This window comes from Heteronotia binoei, chromosome 9, assembly GCF_032191835.1.
Source record: "Heteronotia binoei isolate CCM8104 ecotype False Entrance Well chromosome 9, APGP_CSIRO_Hbin_v1, whole genome shotgun sequence".
In the NCBI taxonomy this organism is placed as follows: domain Eukaryota; kingdom Metazoa; phylum Chordata; class Lepidosauria; order Squamata; family Gekkonidae; genus Heteronotia; species Heteronotia binoei.
In genome coordinates, this window is record NC_083231.1 from 81,165,813 (window position 1) to 81,183,078 (window position 17,266).

The following is a 17,266-nucleotide window of genomic DNA, read 5'->3' on the forward strand; positions in this document are numbered from 1 at the left end:
CTACCTATATAGGGTCAAGTACTTCACACCAGATATTGTGCAGCCCCACCCAGATAAAATCATATGGGTTCTGTTTTGCAAGAGGACAAAAAATTGGTTTTCTGCTATGCTGTAGTGTTTGTGTTTTCATTCTCTTCATGCTGATTAGTAATTGTTAGTTAGTTGTTAGTACACAGCTTTCAGAGAGGGTGGGGTTTAGGGAAGGGAGTTTTTTCTTGCTAGTCATTTAATATTGATATGTGGAAGTGTTTGTAGCTATGCTCCTGAGTCAGAAATCTCTGTGTTTAGATTAAGTTATTTGTGGATATTAAGTTCTCAACTTTCCAGTTACACTGTTTGGGAATTTTGGTGCCACAAAAGTTCAGTCTGTAAATAAATGAACTGTTTAGTTTAAGAAGTTTTGGAGTTTACATTGGCTTTTGAGACTCAGCTAAAACTGTATGAAAATTTGGGTTAAATGTTTATAATCGCAACAAAATAAAGGTCATTTTTTGTGTCTTCGTAACAGGCAGCAGAATGTGCTGGAAAGCTGTTTATCTTCCATTCGTTGTTGCCAACTGCAGAAGCACCAGGGAAGCTAAAAAATCGAGATGATAGAAAACTGGTCAATACAGAGAAGGAGAAAGTATTTCATAATTTATTATGCATAGTTAACCATAAAAATTAAAAGATGCAAATGGTTGTATTGCATTTCCACCAAGAATGCTAACCATAAGTCAAATGATAATTAATACTATGTTTAAAAAGATTTGTAGTATTCTTCCTTGTTGTCTTTTAACATAATGTTGCATAGGAGTGCTTTCACTGCTTTATTGTATGAGGGTAAAGATCTAGGCCTGCTGTAGAAACTGGAGGCAGGTGCTGGGGACCTCTGCATTCCAAGCTGTTTGGTCCAGAACACAAAGGTTGAATCTTAAATTACCTCTATTAGGACAGATTCCACATGTGTATGTCAGTCAATTGAAGACTGAGCCCAGTTTTTTAGGTGTCTCAGTGGCTCAGAAGATCCCCTTACATATGGCTTAGAAAGAGGGTATGTGCATATGGTATGTTGATTTCTTCCTGCTCCCTCTCCAATTTTTGCCTGTTATTGCATTGAACTAGTGCAGGGTTCCCCAACTTTTTTGAGCTTGCGAGCACCATTGGAATTCTGACAAAGTATAGTGGGCATAGCCACAAAATGGCTGCCAAAAATGGCTGCCATGGGAAGCAGAGCCAGCCACAAAATGGTGGCCACAGCTTACTTTCAGTCACACAGTGAAGATCCTTGTGCTGTGGTGGTAGTTGCTGCCAAAGCAACATTTTTTTAAAACCAGAAGCCTTGCTGGGGAAAAGCCCCATCAGACCCACCCACTTTTTAAAAAAACACTTGGTGGGCAGCAGAAAAGATGTCACCATGCTGAGGACCTCTGAACTAGTCGGTACACCAACATTCTAAGCCATTTGTGGAGGAAGTAATCATCCACTGCAGTGGTTTCCTCTGGCACTAGGTACTTCCCAGCTCACTGAGTGACACTGATCTTGTGTGATTGGAGGCTCATTGTACCAAAGGGACATACTCCACAATGGGGACGATTTCAGGCATGGAAAAGAGGGCAGCACAGATGGAAGCAAGGCTTGGAATCTCTTTTGGTGAAGCACAGTTGGATGGGCAGGAAACAGAGACCACCTATGTATGATCAGGTGTGATTTAAAGCTTTTGCGCTTTGTATCACCCAACAAAAATTGAAAAATTTATCTCTAGTTAATCTGTGTAGATGATTTCCTAAACCTTGTCTTTAATAACATTGCTCGATGCTACAGTCAAGCACTAAACATGCCTGTGCAAACTTCCTGTGGGTTACAACTTTTCTTAATCCATTTTGTGAACAAAGCAAACATTCAGTTTATGATGGGAATATCTAATTCTGCTCAACACAATATATGCAGCTGCCTTTGATGCTTGATGATGTTGTGTTTACATGAGTACATTCACCCCTTAAAATGATACTTTAATTGCATTTACTTATTTTCCTGCTAATTAAATGTGAATTTTGCTAAGCTCTTTCTATAAACATTTTAGTTTGTGTATTACTCAGAATGCTTGCTTTTAAATTCTCCAGACGCTGTTTCAGCCCCAGACAAATATTTATGAGACTCTGGCCAAAGACTGCGTTGCTAATGGCTGCTCTGTGGATCTGTTCCTCTTCCCAACTCAGTATGTTGATGTAGCCTCCATGGGTCTAATTACGATGCACACTGGAGGAACACTGTACAAATACAACAATTTCCAGGTAACTATCAGGAGGTTTCTTTTCTGGCCTAATAGATACAAAGAATTTGATAATACAAATGGGCCTCGATGCAACTAAACAGGGAACAAGGAGTTTTCCAGTTGTACCATCTGAAGGGCTTGACACAGATTAGGAGATGAGTTACAACATGCTTTAATGGAAGAATGATGACTGGCTTTTCGCTTCTTCTCAGAATTTGACCAGTTTTGACACCTAAAGGGGCAGTTCAGACACACAGTATAATAAGTTGTTGCTGCTGTTTCATACCAGATTAAAAGTGGCTGATCAGACAGCAGCATCTGCTTCCCAGTATTAACTCGTAGTAGCCCCCCCCCCCTCAACCCTTCTCGGAACCGGAGTATTTTGTTACCTGCTCTTTTGCGGTGCTTTTTGAGTTCTCCGGTTTCATCTTGTAGTTTTTCTGCTGAAGTCAGTTTTCAGATAAATTCCTGACTCTTTTCAGCAAGAACCTTCATCCACATCGCTTAAAAAAAACAAAAATACTAGAATGGAGGCAGTGGATATGCTGGCAACAGCATTGCCTCAAATATGGGGTTATGAGAGTTCATTTGTAACATCAGAGTAGGGGCAAGGGAGTGCTTCTCCCTTATGCTTCCATACATCAAGCAGAGTTTCAGGCATCTGGCTTAAAATGCTCTTTCAATTCATCTTGAATGAACAAAGTGTTTACTTTCTTAATGTCCCTTGTGAAACCTCTTGTTTCTTCTGTGCACCACTGTGAGGAAAGAACAACTGTAGTTGGTGATGCCATATTTTGTTTGGGATTTTAACAAGCAGACTGGGAGGTTTTTGTCTCCCCTTATATATGTGAGTAGTTCTGAGAGATCTTAACTGTGCTTTTCATTAAGAGAGAGGATCTGTATTATTCAAATTCTGGGATGTTTTCTGTTGTATTGCTGCCATCCAGTGGTAGGCTGCTAGTTAAGTCATACTCTGCATTTTTTTTTTAAAGGTACATTCTGATAGTCACCAATTCCTGAATGACCTCAGAAAGGATATAGAGAAAAAGCTGGGCTTTGATGCTATAATGAGGGTTCGCACTAGCACAGGTAATAATTCTATTTTAGGCAGCTGGTTCAACTACACAGAGGCTTCAGTTGCAGTATTTCACAGTCAGTAAAACAATTTGTGAAATACTGGGAGTTACAGGAAGCAGGATTTGGTCATATGTAAAACTTAACAGACAGGCAAAGCATGCATTATTTCTGGTCACATACCCATTTTTAAAATTGTGAAGCAGCAGATTTCCAGGATTTAAGTTTTTAGATTTTTTAATTTATAAGTATTGGGAACTTCCAGATGTAGTGGTGGTTCACCTCAAAAATGTCTTGATTGCCCAATGTTTATTTTGGGCATCTCAAGTAAGAGCACTTTCCTGAAGGTCAATTCATACCTCACATTTAGAGACTGAAATATCATCACATCTTGATTTAACTTCTACCATTTTCTCATTTTTTTGTGAATATGATTCCAGATAGTATTAAATAAATTTTACCATGTGAAGACAAAGAACCACAACTTAGTGTGCTTGTTAGCATAGGGTTGGGTCCTTTTGAGAAAAGCTCATGGGAGGGGGAGGAGGAGGAGATGATGATGATGATATTGGATCTATATCCTGCCCTCCACTCTGAATCTCAGAGCGGCTCACATTCTCCTTTATCTTCCTCTCCCACAACAGACACCCTGTCAGGTGGGTGGGCCTGAGAGAACTCTTACAGAAGCTGCCCTTTCAGGGACAACTCTGCAAGAGCTATGACTGACCCAAGGCCATTCCAGCAGCTGCAAGTGGAGGAGTGGGGAATCAAACCCATTTCTCCCAGATAAGAGTCCAGAGGGTTGACAGGGCAAATCCTTTCCATCTTTCTTTCTCCCCAGCATCCTGAAAATCCTCTACTGATGTTCATGGGACCCTTGTAAACAAAATGCACAGTGGCACAGAGAGCTTCTGAGGGTGGCGGGGAGAATTGGATTAAACTCCCTTTTCTGTTCTAACAGTAGTTCTCTGCCACCAGACAAGGGAGGTGACAATTTTACCTTCCTCCTTACTGACACTCCCTGTGTTGTAGTATACTTAGTTTATGGGTGCTTCTGACTCTCTACAGAAAATTTTCAAACAGCATGGGTGGCTGCAGAGGGAAGGGCAAAGTGTGTGTGTGTGATGTTCACAGAACTTTGTAAGTGGTGCCTTTCTGAGGTAGCTTCAATCCGGCTCTGGATGAGCTGTGTGCAGGATGGGGACGGCAGGCAGATGTGCACGTGTGTATGTGCTTTTTTGATCCACCTGCCTCACGTCCCTGGGGCGGCTCAAACTGCCCGTCTGTTATCACCCTGTTAGTCTTTCAGTGTTCTTTCAAGAGCACTGATCCTGTGGAGAGCCAGTTTGGTGTAGTGGTTAAGTGTGCGGACTCTTATCTGGGAGAACCGGGTTTGATTCCCCACTCCTCCACTTGCACCTGCTGAAATGGCCTTGGGTCAGCCATAGCTCTGGCAGAGGTTGTCCTTGAAAGGGCAGCTGCTGTGAGAGCCCTCTCCAGCCCCACCCACCTCACAGGGTGTCTGTTGTGGGGGAGGAAGATAAAGGAGATTGTGAGCCGCTCTGAGACTCTTCGGAGTGGAGGGCGGGATATAAATCCAATATCTTCTTCTTCTTCTACACTTGTTGAAGGAACACTGAAAGACTAACAGATTCTCTTGAAGAAATCTGTTGGTGAAACACATAGGAATTTTTAGCTAAGTTATAAAATACATTTTTTTTCTTGCACCTTCAGCCTTGGCCTTACTCTTTCTCTTTTAATTACTGGTGCAGCCCTTTTATTTTCTCTTAGATCACTAACTGTAATATGTTCTAGGTTTCAGAGCAACAGATTTCTTGGGAGCCATTTACATGAACAACACTACTGATGTTGAAATGGCTGCAGTGGATTGTGATAAAGCGGTAACAGTGGAGTTTAAGCATGATGACAAGTTGAATGAAGACAGTGGAGCTTTTATCCAGGTAACCGACTATTGACCCACGTCATGTCTATTCAGGATCTTCCAAATGGGCAAATATAGCACAGTTATCATGCAGCTGTTTGTTTCCTAACATTTTGACATGAGGAACATAGGCATTGTGAATAATGAATGTTGATGTGTGAGTTTCATGAATGCTTATTGATGTTACTATTTGTTCTAGCAACCCCAACTATCCCTTTCCCCTCATGGTAGCACTGTTTTTCCTTCAGTATCAGAAGGAATCATGGAGCAGCTTGGCCTTCTTACTGGCCTGGAAATAGCACCGAGCAACCTTATTCCTCCTAGTGGGAGGGGCTTCTATCCAATGTCAGTCTTGCTGTTTCTTAGAATGCAAGGGTTTCTGATAAACCTCTTTTGATGCAAGGGTTTCCATTTTTTCTTTAGTACCTTCATGACTGTGTCTGATTTAGGAAGTAGGGAGAGGTGGGGAGAGACTCACAACTACTGGTCTGGTCAGGGCAAGGTGTGCTAATACCTTGTGTTTGTCCCTCAGCATTCCATCATTCAGCTGGAAAAGAGTTGCAAGGGAAATCGTGGCCTATTCTTAAAGCAAATTGTATACATCTGCATTGTAATAAAGCCTCAAGATTTTTGCTTTCACAGATTTCTCAGTGTAGAGGACTGAAAATTTATTAATTTTCTTACTTTTCTGCCTTAAAAATTCTGGCAACTTCTGTCTTTTAAAATAATTCCATACATTTTCTCATGAGATGAAGACTATTTGTTTTGTCATGACCAATTCCATTTTTTAAAATGCAAGTTTTTAGCCAAGTTCCACGATGACCTAAACCTTTACTTTAGTACCATTAGTCACCCACCTGGAAATTGAGTCTATGAGTCAACCACAAATCCTTGTATAAATGCAATTAAATAAAACATAATTAACCTTGACATGGATGAAGTCATTCTTTAGGAAAATACTTTCTCTTACCTTCTCCCCCCCCAAACTCTGGCATAGAGAGATTAATGGTATCTTTCTTGTCATCAAGTTCTAAGTCAGAATCATAAAGCAGTGTGAGACTGCCTGTAGATGGTATAAACTATCAGTGGAAAGAAGAGTTACAAACCATTACATTAAGACAGGCTCAGAAGCTGCGAATTCCTGGACTTTCAAGAGCCATGTTACTTCAGAGTGAAGATAAGGTGGCATAAGAAGAAGTCAGAAGGCATGTAAAGCAAGGACAGTGTCCTGAAGAGGGACCTATATTGAAAGGCACAAATGTTATAGCAGCTGGACAGGTGTGGCAGAAAGAGGATGGTGTTAGGAGATTACATATGGGAGAGGACAGAAGATAGTGAGTGGAAAGGGGATGCTGTGCTTTCATAAAGACTAAGAAGCACTATATCAGCCAAAAGATAAGAAACTCCTCCTAGATGACATTCCCAGTCATAGAATAGGCCCATAGTAAGACACCTGCTCTGCATGTATAAGATCCAGGGTTCACTAGATTCCTGTCCATTTCAAAGCTCAAAATGTTGTGCTCTTGAAAACCCTAAACTGTCTTGACCTAGGGTACCTTAAGGGTCACCTGATACCATATGAGCCTGTCCAGACTTTATGATCATCATCTTAGGCTTGGCTTTCCATCTGCCCATCTTCAGAAGCTGGTTGAGGACAGTATTTGGTCAAGGACAGTTAGGGCCTGGCACTCTCACATTCCACTCTCTCCCTCCTCCTTCCTTACACCTTATTTACCCAGGGGTACTGAAAATTTGCTCCATCTTGGACACTATTTTGTTCCATTCTGGTTTTATATTTTTAATGTTGTTTTAATCTTGTATTATTGTATATTCACTGATGTAAGCCATCCTGAGCCCTGCTTTCAGGAAAGGGCAGCCAACAAACATAACAACAACAGTGAGATGGAGTAGCCATAAAGAGTCTTTGATGCCTTGCTTAAGGAATTGCCTTTTTCTGAGTTCCCACATGGTGGCATGTTTGTTAATGTGATGTCAGCCCAAAACTTTATAAACAAATAACCCCTCCTAGTCATTTAAAGCATCTGATGATGCTTTAAAAAAATACTCGTCTTCTTCCCACCCCACTGCTTTGGATTTTGATTTGGTAATTCTGTCTTTTCCTCTTATTCATATTATTGTTTTTTATCATTAAGGTTTTTAGGCCTCTGTGTATCTGAAGCTATATTTTGTTGGCAGCATAGTCTAAGAAAGTGCTAAATAAATAAAAGGTTGAATCCCTGGCCTGGGAAGGATCTCCTCCTCAGAACTTGGAAGGATTCTGCTAGCCAGAATAGGCAATGCTGGGCTAAAGAGTAGGAGGCCTTCTTGATGTAAGTTCTCTTCTTTATCCCAGTCATCCTCCCATGAATGGGTGAGGACTGGGGAATCCCTCTGACTGTTCCCAAAAAGAATTTAGGATTCTTATCATGTCTCAGTTCAGAAGTAATTTCACATTTTGTTTTTAGTAGTGTAGCACTTCAAAAATATTGAGAGCTGGTGTAAAATAAAATATTAAATAAATTCGGGGTTTCTGCCTAAATTCATTGTATCTTTGCCTTCCCAGTGTGCTGTCCTTTATACTTCAATGAGTGGCCAAAGACGACTGCGTATCCATAATTTGGGCCTGAACTGCAGCTCCCAGTTAATTGATGTCTACAAGAGCTGCGAGACAGATGCACTTATCAACTTCTTTGCGAAATCAGGTAAGAGTGTGTCTTACAACCCTGTTTTCTTGCTAGAGACAAAAATTGCAGAGCCTGGTTTCTCTTGCAATAAACAACTCTTATAAAATCAGGAATGATTTGCCAAAGCTGCCATATAAGTTGATCTAGGAGAATGACTGCCATTTTCTCCATGCATCTGTTGCATATGTCATCTAAGTTCTAGTGTCTCAGTTGCCGGTTTGTAACACAGAAATATTAACAACTGATGTCATATTGTGAGGACTGTGTGAATAAGACAATAAACTATTGTGTTTAAATTCTGAGTTGTTTTCAGTCTTCCTGTGATGTATTTTAGGGCAAGAATCTGTTTCTCTTTCTAAATTTATTAAATCAGTGGGTTGACTCTAAAAAAAGCTCTGAGCAGACATGCTCTTTGCACTGTGGATCTTTTCCACTTTGCACTGCAACTCCCTGAGGTCCATAAAAAGTTGCTGCTGAAGGACTATGAGGTATAGTGTAGAGTGGAGCATAGTGGCCTACATAAGAAAGCGGAATTGTCAGAAATTGTCCTCTTACTTGACGATGTTATAGAGAGAGTTGAAATACAACCCTAGAGACTTTGCATTGCTTTTTAAAATATATAGTATAGTGGTAGTGTGTGGTTGTTGCGTAGTGATTAGTGTCAGATTAGGTCCCAGGAGATGTAGGTTCAAATTCCCACACAGTCATGTACTCACTGAGTGAACTTGAACTAGTCACCCTTTCACAGCCTAACCTACTTCACAGAGTTGAATGAAGTGTGGAAGGATCATTCCTTGGCGTCTTGAGCAAAGGGTGGAATAAAAACACATTAAGTACAGGTTTCCTAGTGAAATACACTTTAATAATTTTAAGTCTGCTTAATTTGGCATACATAACACATGGAGATAGAAATGTTTTTATTTCTGAACCTTCTGGGAAAGGAGGACAGGACATCTTTGAGAAATTTTGTCACATTTGTGTCATTATAGCTTACAAAGCCATTCTCAGTCAGCCTTTGAAGACTGTCCGTGAGATCCTGGTAAACCAGACAGCTCGGATGCTGGCATGTTACAGAAGGAACTGTGCCACCCCTTCTGCTGTGAGCCAGGTATTTATTTCCAGTTGTGATTTTTAATTTTTTTCCAATTAAACACTATTTCTGCTGCTGTTCTTTGTTTTGTTTTGTTCTGTACTGATCTTATGAGGAAGCAATCTATACCTTTTGAAGGGTAGAACCCTCACTCAAGTACTTACATGGGACTGCAAGTTAAGCATAATATAAATAGATATTTAAAAATACCACTTTGCTAAGCCTGATTAATCTGTAGAAGAAACACTGGGAATTCTTAACTAGTTAGATCACAACTTTTAAAACTTGGGAGGTAAACACCATCAGCTAATAGTCTTGGTATGGGATACACCCTAATTTTAAACTTTTCATAATAAATTATCACACGTATGTAGATCTTTTAAGTCCAAAAAGTTTTAGCTTTAATTGGCACCTTTTGTTTCTATCATTGATGTAATCAGATTTTGATGCTTATCCTGTGTGCATTAACTATATCTGTAAGAAATTTCATGGTGATAAAACAGAAGTCATATGGCACCTTAAAGACTACCTGCAAAATGAGTCTTAACAATAGATTAATTAGGCTTTAAGGTGCCCCAAGCAAAGTAGCATGTTAGCACTGGATCTTGGGCATAATAAGCATAGACCACTAGCTGTGACTTTTCACTGAGTGAGCCTGTTAGGGCTAAACTGGTATCTTTAGCTGTTTATTTGATTGGTGGCTTCATCCAAGAAAGCAAGAAGCCTAATTCATATTTGACAGCAGGAAGATGCGATATACATCTTATAAATAATAATAAAATAATAATTCTTGAGTCTCCCGTACATTCTTTGGACAGCATGTGACTGTTGTTATTGTGGCATGAAATTCAAAAGAGAAACTGAATATGCATTTTGCCCAAAGCATGTTTACAATTATAAATTGATTTAAGGGCAAATAGGTTTGTCAGGTGTGAAAACACTCTTTGAAACAGAATCTGTGTTTGTTAAACAAACACAATGGAAGAGGGTAATCCTTCCCTTGATTAGATCCCAAGGAAAACATTGCCAGCAGGAACGTTGATGAGATGTGGGGGGGCCTTAATGTGCCTTTATGTCTTTCAGCTTATTCTTCCTGACTCCATGAAAGTGCTTCCAGTCTACATAAACTGCCTCTTAAAAAGCACTGTGCTGGCAGGCAAGCCAGAGATTTCCATAGATGAAAGAGCTTTCCATAGGCAGTTGGTCATGGCAATGGATGTTGCTGGCACCCAGCTTTTATTCTACCCACAGCTTCTGCCCATTGTAAGTGCATTGCATTACTCCAGGATCTGAGCATGAGGTCGCACGATACCTGTCTTTTCATACAAGAAGCAAGGATTTTTTATTGTAAGAATATTGGTGTCTTCCATTTGTTTGCCCACCCCATATTTGTATAAGTTGTAACATAATCTCTGCAGTGTCCAAAAACTTTCAGGATGCAACAGCTCCCACTTCCATTGAGCCACTGCATGCGATTGTGACATCTCAGTAACTTTTGGCTTTAAGGTGGCAATGCCATAAGTGTTATGAGATCCCATAGCTGCTTTTAAAAGAATCCTATACAAGTTCACAGAGTCAGAACATAACAGTGACTTGGATCCTTCCTAGATCTCTGTAGTTCAGGATAATGATGGTGATGTTTCGCTGTTCCTCTGCCTCCTGTGGGAGTCCTCCAATTCCCCACAGTCTATTCCTGGGCAGTGCCGGCCCTAGGGCGCATGGCACCCCAGGCAGGCTCCCTACCCAGTGCCCCCCTGGTGCCACCTCCCACCCTCCTTCCACCGTGCCACGCTCCATCTTGGGCTCTGCCGGCTTCAAGGAAGCTGCATGTTTTTTGAAGACAGCACCGGAAGAGGCTGCTTCCTCCTCCTTTCGGGAACTGGAAGTGAGGGGGAGTGAAGCATCCTCCAGCACTGACTTCAAAAAACGCAGAGCTGCCTTAAAGCTGGTAGGGCCCAGTCTCATTGCACTGAGCTTGGGTGGGGGTGGGGGAAGGGAGGGGGCTGGCTGTGGCAGCAGCAGCTGTGGCAGGGGGGAGAAGGAGAGGCTTGGGCACCCAATTCGTCACCCCCCTCCCACCACCCTAGGCAACCTCCAAGGAGCAGCATTTCGGGGAGCATTTTGAGCTACTAAAGGAGGGGCAGAGTCAGCAAAATCCCCATACCCACAGACTGGGACCTGACCCCTAGTCTGGAAGCAGTTTCTAACTGGTCTGGAAGGCTGAAGGTGAAGCTACTCAGTCAAAGGTGATTCAAGGAAATTAGACATGAGATTTGGGCATGTGGTCTGGTTTGTTGTGTTTCTAGCACTGCATTCTTCCTGTTAATTCCAATGACTATATGGTAAAGAAAAGGAGACTGGACACTCTACTTTTTGCCCCCTCCTGCAGCACTCTATGGATGTCAGTTCTGATGTATTCCCCATGGCTGTTCGTTGCTCAGAAGACCGTCTGTCTGAAGGAGGGTTATTCTTATTGGCCAATGGGATACACATGTTCTTGTGGCTGGGAGTCAGTGCCCCACCAGAGCTCATCCAGGGGATATTTAATGTACCTTCCTTTGCACATGTCAGCACAGAGGCTGTAAGTATATAGTGGCTGAGATGTTATGAGAGAGGGATTTGTGTACTTGCCTTACGATTCTCAAGATTTACAACAAAGGCCGGCAGAGAGCAGAATTCAGGGATGAGGCCTCAGGTGGCTGGAGCTAGGTGTTTGGCAGGTTGCCACTTGCCTTCCTTCAGCTTGTCAAAATCCCAGTCCAGATGGCTGGGAGTTCATTCCTTTGTGCTGTTCTCTGCTGGCAAGGTTCCAGGGTAATAATTCCCCCTTCCTCAAGGATCCTTTAAACTGCAAGAGGAGTTTTCCTGATGCAGTTTAAAGGATGGGAGGAACCACTGATCTGCTTTACATGCAGAAAGTCCTTGTTCCTCCCTGGTACCTTCAGTTTAAAAAAGGATCTAATAGGAGGCATTGTGAAATATCTTCTACCTAGCAACTGCTGTCACTTAAAGAAGCCAGTACTAAACTAAATAGAACAATGGTCAGCTCAGTGTGAGTGGATTCTGAGAGGACATGCCCTCAGATGTTTCTTCTCTGAGCTGCTCCCTTCTCCTGCTTAATTATTTAAACTTGGAGGGAAATTGCCCCTTCAGTGCTGGTGGAGGGGGCTGTTTTTGCTGAGCCCAATTCTGCTATTTCCCACAAAGGCAAGAGTTGAATTTTAAAGTGTATTTCCTACAAAGGATAAAGTGTGAACATGAAACTCTTGGATATATATTCAAGTATACATTCCACTGAAAGCAGTGCATGGTAAGAAGAACATTCAGTGTATGCTGACATAAACTGTGAACTTCGTAAAACTACACTGGCTCACTCTCCAGGGAGATGCCAGCCAGTGTGGTCTTGTGGTTGGAGTGTCTGACTACAATCCAGGAGTGCCAGATTTGAATCCCCAGTCTGCCCAGTTTGTGCTGGGTTGCTCAGTTTGCTTTTGCAGAGTTAAGGTGCAGGTATTGTCAATAATATACATAGCAGTTTATTAGCATTTGTTAGCTCAGGTAATGTTAAATGAGTCACTACATGAATTGATAAAACAACTGAAAATGCCTAAATAATTATTGGAGGTACTGCAAGTCCATCTACACTTTAAAATTCAACCCTTGCCTTTGAACATATTCAGTTTCCTGTCCTTAAACAAATGTCACTTCTTACCTTGACTGAGTTCAGAGACACAAATGTATAATGAAGCAGAGAGTTACTCCCTAAATTCAGCACCCCATGCCTTCTGCCCATTTGAACCCCCAAGTCACCACAAAGCTATGGGTGAGGATGAATATTTAAGCATTCCACTTTTACTCTTTCTCCCTTCCTCCTTTCCACTCAGAGGCCTGAAGGGTCCTTCTGACTGAATTTTTTTAAAAAATATGTTTTGTAATCGCCCTTATATCTCAGTGAGAAAGGCAAACTGTTGAAGTAAATAGGTGTCTCTTTCTGAAACATTTGGTTCCTTTTGGATTGGGACTGATTTCTCACTAGGCTTGTTCTGGTCTCAGAACCCTCCCCCCCCCCCCACCCCGTGCTTCTGTCTGATTTTGTACAAGTTGCCACGAGGCTAAAACTTGTCCTGCCTCTTTCCTGCTGCAGCAAGCAGAAACCAATTTTCAGAAGATCTTGCTTGCCACAGGAAAGAGGCAGGGAAAGTTGCAGCCTGGCAGCAACTTGTGTGCAGTCAGACAGAAGTGCCGGAGTGGGGGGGGGGAGGGCTCCGAGTCCAGAACAAACCTAGTGAGAAATCAGTCTGGGTGAGCAAATTTTCTTCCAACTTCCCCCCCTCCGAGGCCTGACCTAAATAGTTGTAACTCCAATTAAGTATTTCAGCACCAAATGGAACACTGCAGTTCAGTCTAAGGCTCTTGTTGGAGAGAACAGAAAGATTTCAGCACACAAGAGAAAACCTCAGTGTTTTTACACAACAGTAGGACTAGCTGTATACTGCTGGAAGTTCCTCCTCCCCTGCTTTTCTGTTTCAAACAGTACCATCTACTAATTTTTAAAGTCCAATGTGATCTTCTCAACCCTTGGAAAGCTCCTTGCTGTTGTGATTCTCTCCTCTTGCTAACATTTAACATGCCTGTTTTGTGGCATGGAATCATGTACTTGAATTTCTTTTGTTTTAATGATTCAGACAATACTTCCTGAAGTGGAGAACCCCTATTCTTCAAAGCTGAGGGCAATGATAGATCATCTCCAGAGCAAATCGCCTTATTCCATGAAGGTAAAAGAGTATAATTTCAATGGAGGCCTACCACTTTAAATGCTTGATCTTTGTTAATTTTGCATCAGGACAGTGTTGTTGTACCAAAAATTGGACTTCTCGTAAATGGTTCATTGAAATGTGAACCAAACATTTCTACTAATGCAAGAGCAGTGGCACAAGTGAAAACACAACAAAATAATTGCAGGTAGCCATTCCACAAGGTCAACTTGACTGTATCCTGTCTTGTGTTTCTTCTTGCACAAGTCTCCTCTGCAATCTGCAATAGGGATGGGCACGAACTGGGGAAAATGGTGATTCCTATTGGTACATGGTTCGTTTGATTGCATGAACCACCATTTTCCCAAACTGACATGAACCATTATTTTCTTGAACTGTTTCGTGGTTCATTATAACATGGGGAAGGCATTTAGAAATGCCACCCCCTCCTTTCTCCAGCCAGCCTCCAATTTACCCTATGGGCCCATATGGCACAATGGAGAGATCCCTTCCATTATGAGAAAGAGAAGAAAGATTGGGGAGAGGCCTCCCCATGGGCTCAGCTGGGCTGTCTGGTTGAAGCCAGACAGTCCAGCAGAGCTCACAAAACTGCTGATCCTACAGGGAGAGGTCTCCCTGAGGGCTCAGATGCGGTTCTGAGAGAAGGCAGCTTGAACTGCCTTCCCTCCCAGGATTGACTTTCCCAGGTATCCTGCAGCAGTTTAAACTACCTCCCCTTGGTCCGTGCAGCCGTGTGGTGCCTGGGGAAGTCAATGGTTGGAGGGTTCATGGGAGGCATGTTTCGTGAACCACAAATTGGCATGGTTCATGCCCAGCCCTAGTCTCCAGCAGTCTCCTGTGATCAATTTTGATCTTCCCTCCAAATTAAATACCTACAACAAATATGTTTTTGTATATAGCAACACTGATTGTAAATGAAAGCTCCATTGTTCAAAAAGTTGATTCATTTATAATAGCTCTTGTGTAAATGGAATTACACTAAGTAAAACTTCTTTTTTTCTGTCTCCTGGTGGGATCCAACCCAGTTTGTACACTCTTCAGAAATTCAATATACAACAAAATCTCAATTCTTTTTTCCAGATCCTGATTGTGAAACAAAGAGAACAGCCAGAGATGGCTTTCAAACAATTTTTGGTTGAAGACAAGAGTGTTTATGGAGGAGCTTCTTACGTAGATTTCCTATGTTGTGTTCACAAGGAGATCTGTCAGCTTCTTAACTAATGGATCATGAATATTAATATTTTTTATCTGTTGAAAGGGACTATTCTTAAGTGACCAACCACCAAAAGGTGCTTCTTTATTTGTACAGTTTCTATTTTCATACATTAATACCCTTTTTTATGTTGTAGCCAACATACATTTATGTAGAATAAGCAGATCTGTGCTCAGGTATCACTCCTATGGGGAAGCGTTTACCATTCTTTAAAAAGAAGTGAGCAGCTTCTTATGGCAAGATTAGGATCTGTCATAGCTCAAAGCATGTGATTTTCATTTGAAAATTTTTAATAAATTGCAAATCATTATATTTTGGTTATTTTTACTTATGATCATTTTAATCTATTCAACATTTCTTATATTGAAAAACATTGAAGTCATTTTTATTCCTTGTGTAACTATACTTGTGATATTTATTATGACGAATTAACATTGTCAGAATAACTTGTGCCTTTCCTCTGGCAAGTTAGAGCCCCATGGTGTAGAGTATTAAAGCTGCAGGACTACAGTCCTAAGCTCTGCTCACGACCTGAATTCGATTTCCAGTGGAAGCTGGGTTTTCAGGTAGCTGGCTCGAGGTTGACTCAGCCTTCCATCCTTCCGAGGTCGGTAAAATGAGTACCCAGCTTGGTGGAGGGAAAGTGTAGATGACTGGGGAAGGCAATGGCAAACCACCCCATAAAAAGTCTGCCGTGAAAACGTTGTGAAAGCAACGTCATCCCAGAGTCAGAAGTGACTGGTGCTTGCACAGGGAACCTTTCCTTTTCTTCCTCTGGCGAGTTAGGCTTTTCTTAGCTAAATTTTATTACAGTAAGACCATAAAAAGAGCCCTGCTAGATCAGATGAATGGTCCATCTAGTCCAGCATCCTGTCTCACAGTGGCCAGTCAGTTCCCCTGGAGGCCAACAGCAGGGCATAAAGGCCAAGATCTTCTCCTGATGTTGCCTCCTGGCTCTGGGATTCAAAGTTTTAGAGCCTCTGTATGTGGAGGTTCCCCTAAGTCACCATGGCTCCTAGCCACTGATAGACCTATCTTCTCTGAATCTGTCTAATCCCCCTTTAAAGCTTTCTGTTCCTGAAACCATCATTACATCCTCTGGTAGCAAATTCCACATTTTAATCACTCCCCGTGTAAAAAAAGTATTTCCTTTTGTCTGTCCTGAATCTACTGCCCATCAGCTTCATTGGACACTCTCTAGTATTTTGGGAGGAAAGGGAGAAAAATTTCTCTTTGTCAACTCACTCCACTGAATTTATATATAAACCTCTTATCATTTCCCTTATTAGAGGTCCTGGCCTTTAAACTTTCTGCCAATAAATTAGATTTTTTCTCCAGGACTATACACTATGTTTCCCAATGTCATTGGTGCTAACATGCGCTATGACTGCTGACTCCTTCCCAATAACCTATCTAGACAGTGTGTGATGTCTACAACCTTTGCTCTAAGCAGGCAGGTCACCATGCAGTCAAAATGCTCGTTACATATCCCACTCTCTGTATTCATACTGATTGAATCACCCTCTGCCAAAAGCCCACCTCCCTCTCCTGAGGGGTATCCTCAGTTTAAAAGGATATTGGTCTGTCACCCAAGGAAAGGGTCCCTTCTAGGGGATCACATCCCTTCTCCTCAAACTGACACCCTCCCACCTTGAGAGTCTCACTCTCTAGTATGTCTAATTACTATAGTGGTACTGGATGACAGACCCCCCAGTGAAAGGGAAGATTGGGTGGGGTGCTGCAGATTCTATAGGGTGCATCACCCCCATGCCTTACCTACTGGCTACAGCCCTGCTGACCCCCTCCAAAGGAGTGGACTTTAAGGCACCAAGAGAAGATCCAAACTGACTGACTCTACTCCTTTAGGTAAAGTCATGAACTATCATATTGCTGCGCCCCTGACATTTCCTTGCACAGATGTATTTGTTTTGTAAAGCCGGAATGGTGTAAACGTTGTTTGCCTAGCTGCACTGTGCATTAAGCTGATGGCATAGACAGAACTGAGTAGCTCCTTCCTTACCCTCCCTACTGATTTCTGAGTACCTGCTTGATGTATGCTGTCTCACACCTTCAAGGCAGGCCCTGGCATTTTTTTCTGGGAAGGAAATACCTCTACAGCCACTACCTCCCTGTCAAGCAGCATCCATTCCTGATTTATATACACTCCTCATACTCTTAACATTGAGTCCATAAATATTACACAAGCACAAAGTACTACTTCATACAATACATGA

At 41.9% G+C, this 17,266-nt stretch overlaps 1 protein-coding gene across 1 annotated transcript in view; it reads left to right on the forward strand.

Annotated features, from left to right (window-relative positions):
• SEC24D (SEC24 homolog D, COPII coat complex component) overlaps nt 1-15,344 on the forward strand; it is an 80,049-nt gene extending 64,705 nt beyond the window's left edge. The window contains exons 13-22 of the mRNA XM_060246866.1: nt 509-625; nt 2,103-2,273; nt 3,247-3,343; nt 5,144-5,289; nt 7,834-7,972; nt 8,944-9,062; nt 10,128-10,307; nt 11,434-11,625; nt 13,730-13,819; nt 14,900-15,344. Of these exons, the coding sequence (XP_060102849.1) occupies nt 509-625; nt 2,103-2,273; nt 3,247-3,343; nt 5,144-5,289; nt 7,834-7,972; nt 8,944-9,062; nt 10,128-10,307; nt 11,434-11,625; nt 13,730-13,819; nt 14,900-15,040 (1,392 nt within the window). The 3' untranslated portion in view covers nt 15,041-15,344. The remainder of the gene's footprint in view (nt 1-508; nt 626-2,102; nt 2,274-3,246; nt 3,344-5,143; nt 5,290-7,833; nt 7,973-8,943; nt 9,063-10,127; nt 10,308-11,433; nt 11,626-13,729; nt 13,820-14,899) is intronic.
• The last annotated feature ends 1,922 nt before the right edge of the window (nt 15,345-17,266 follow it).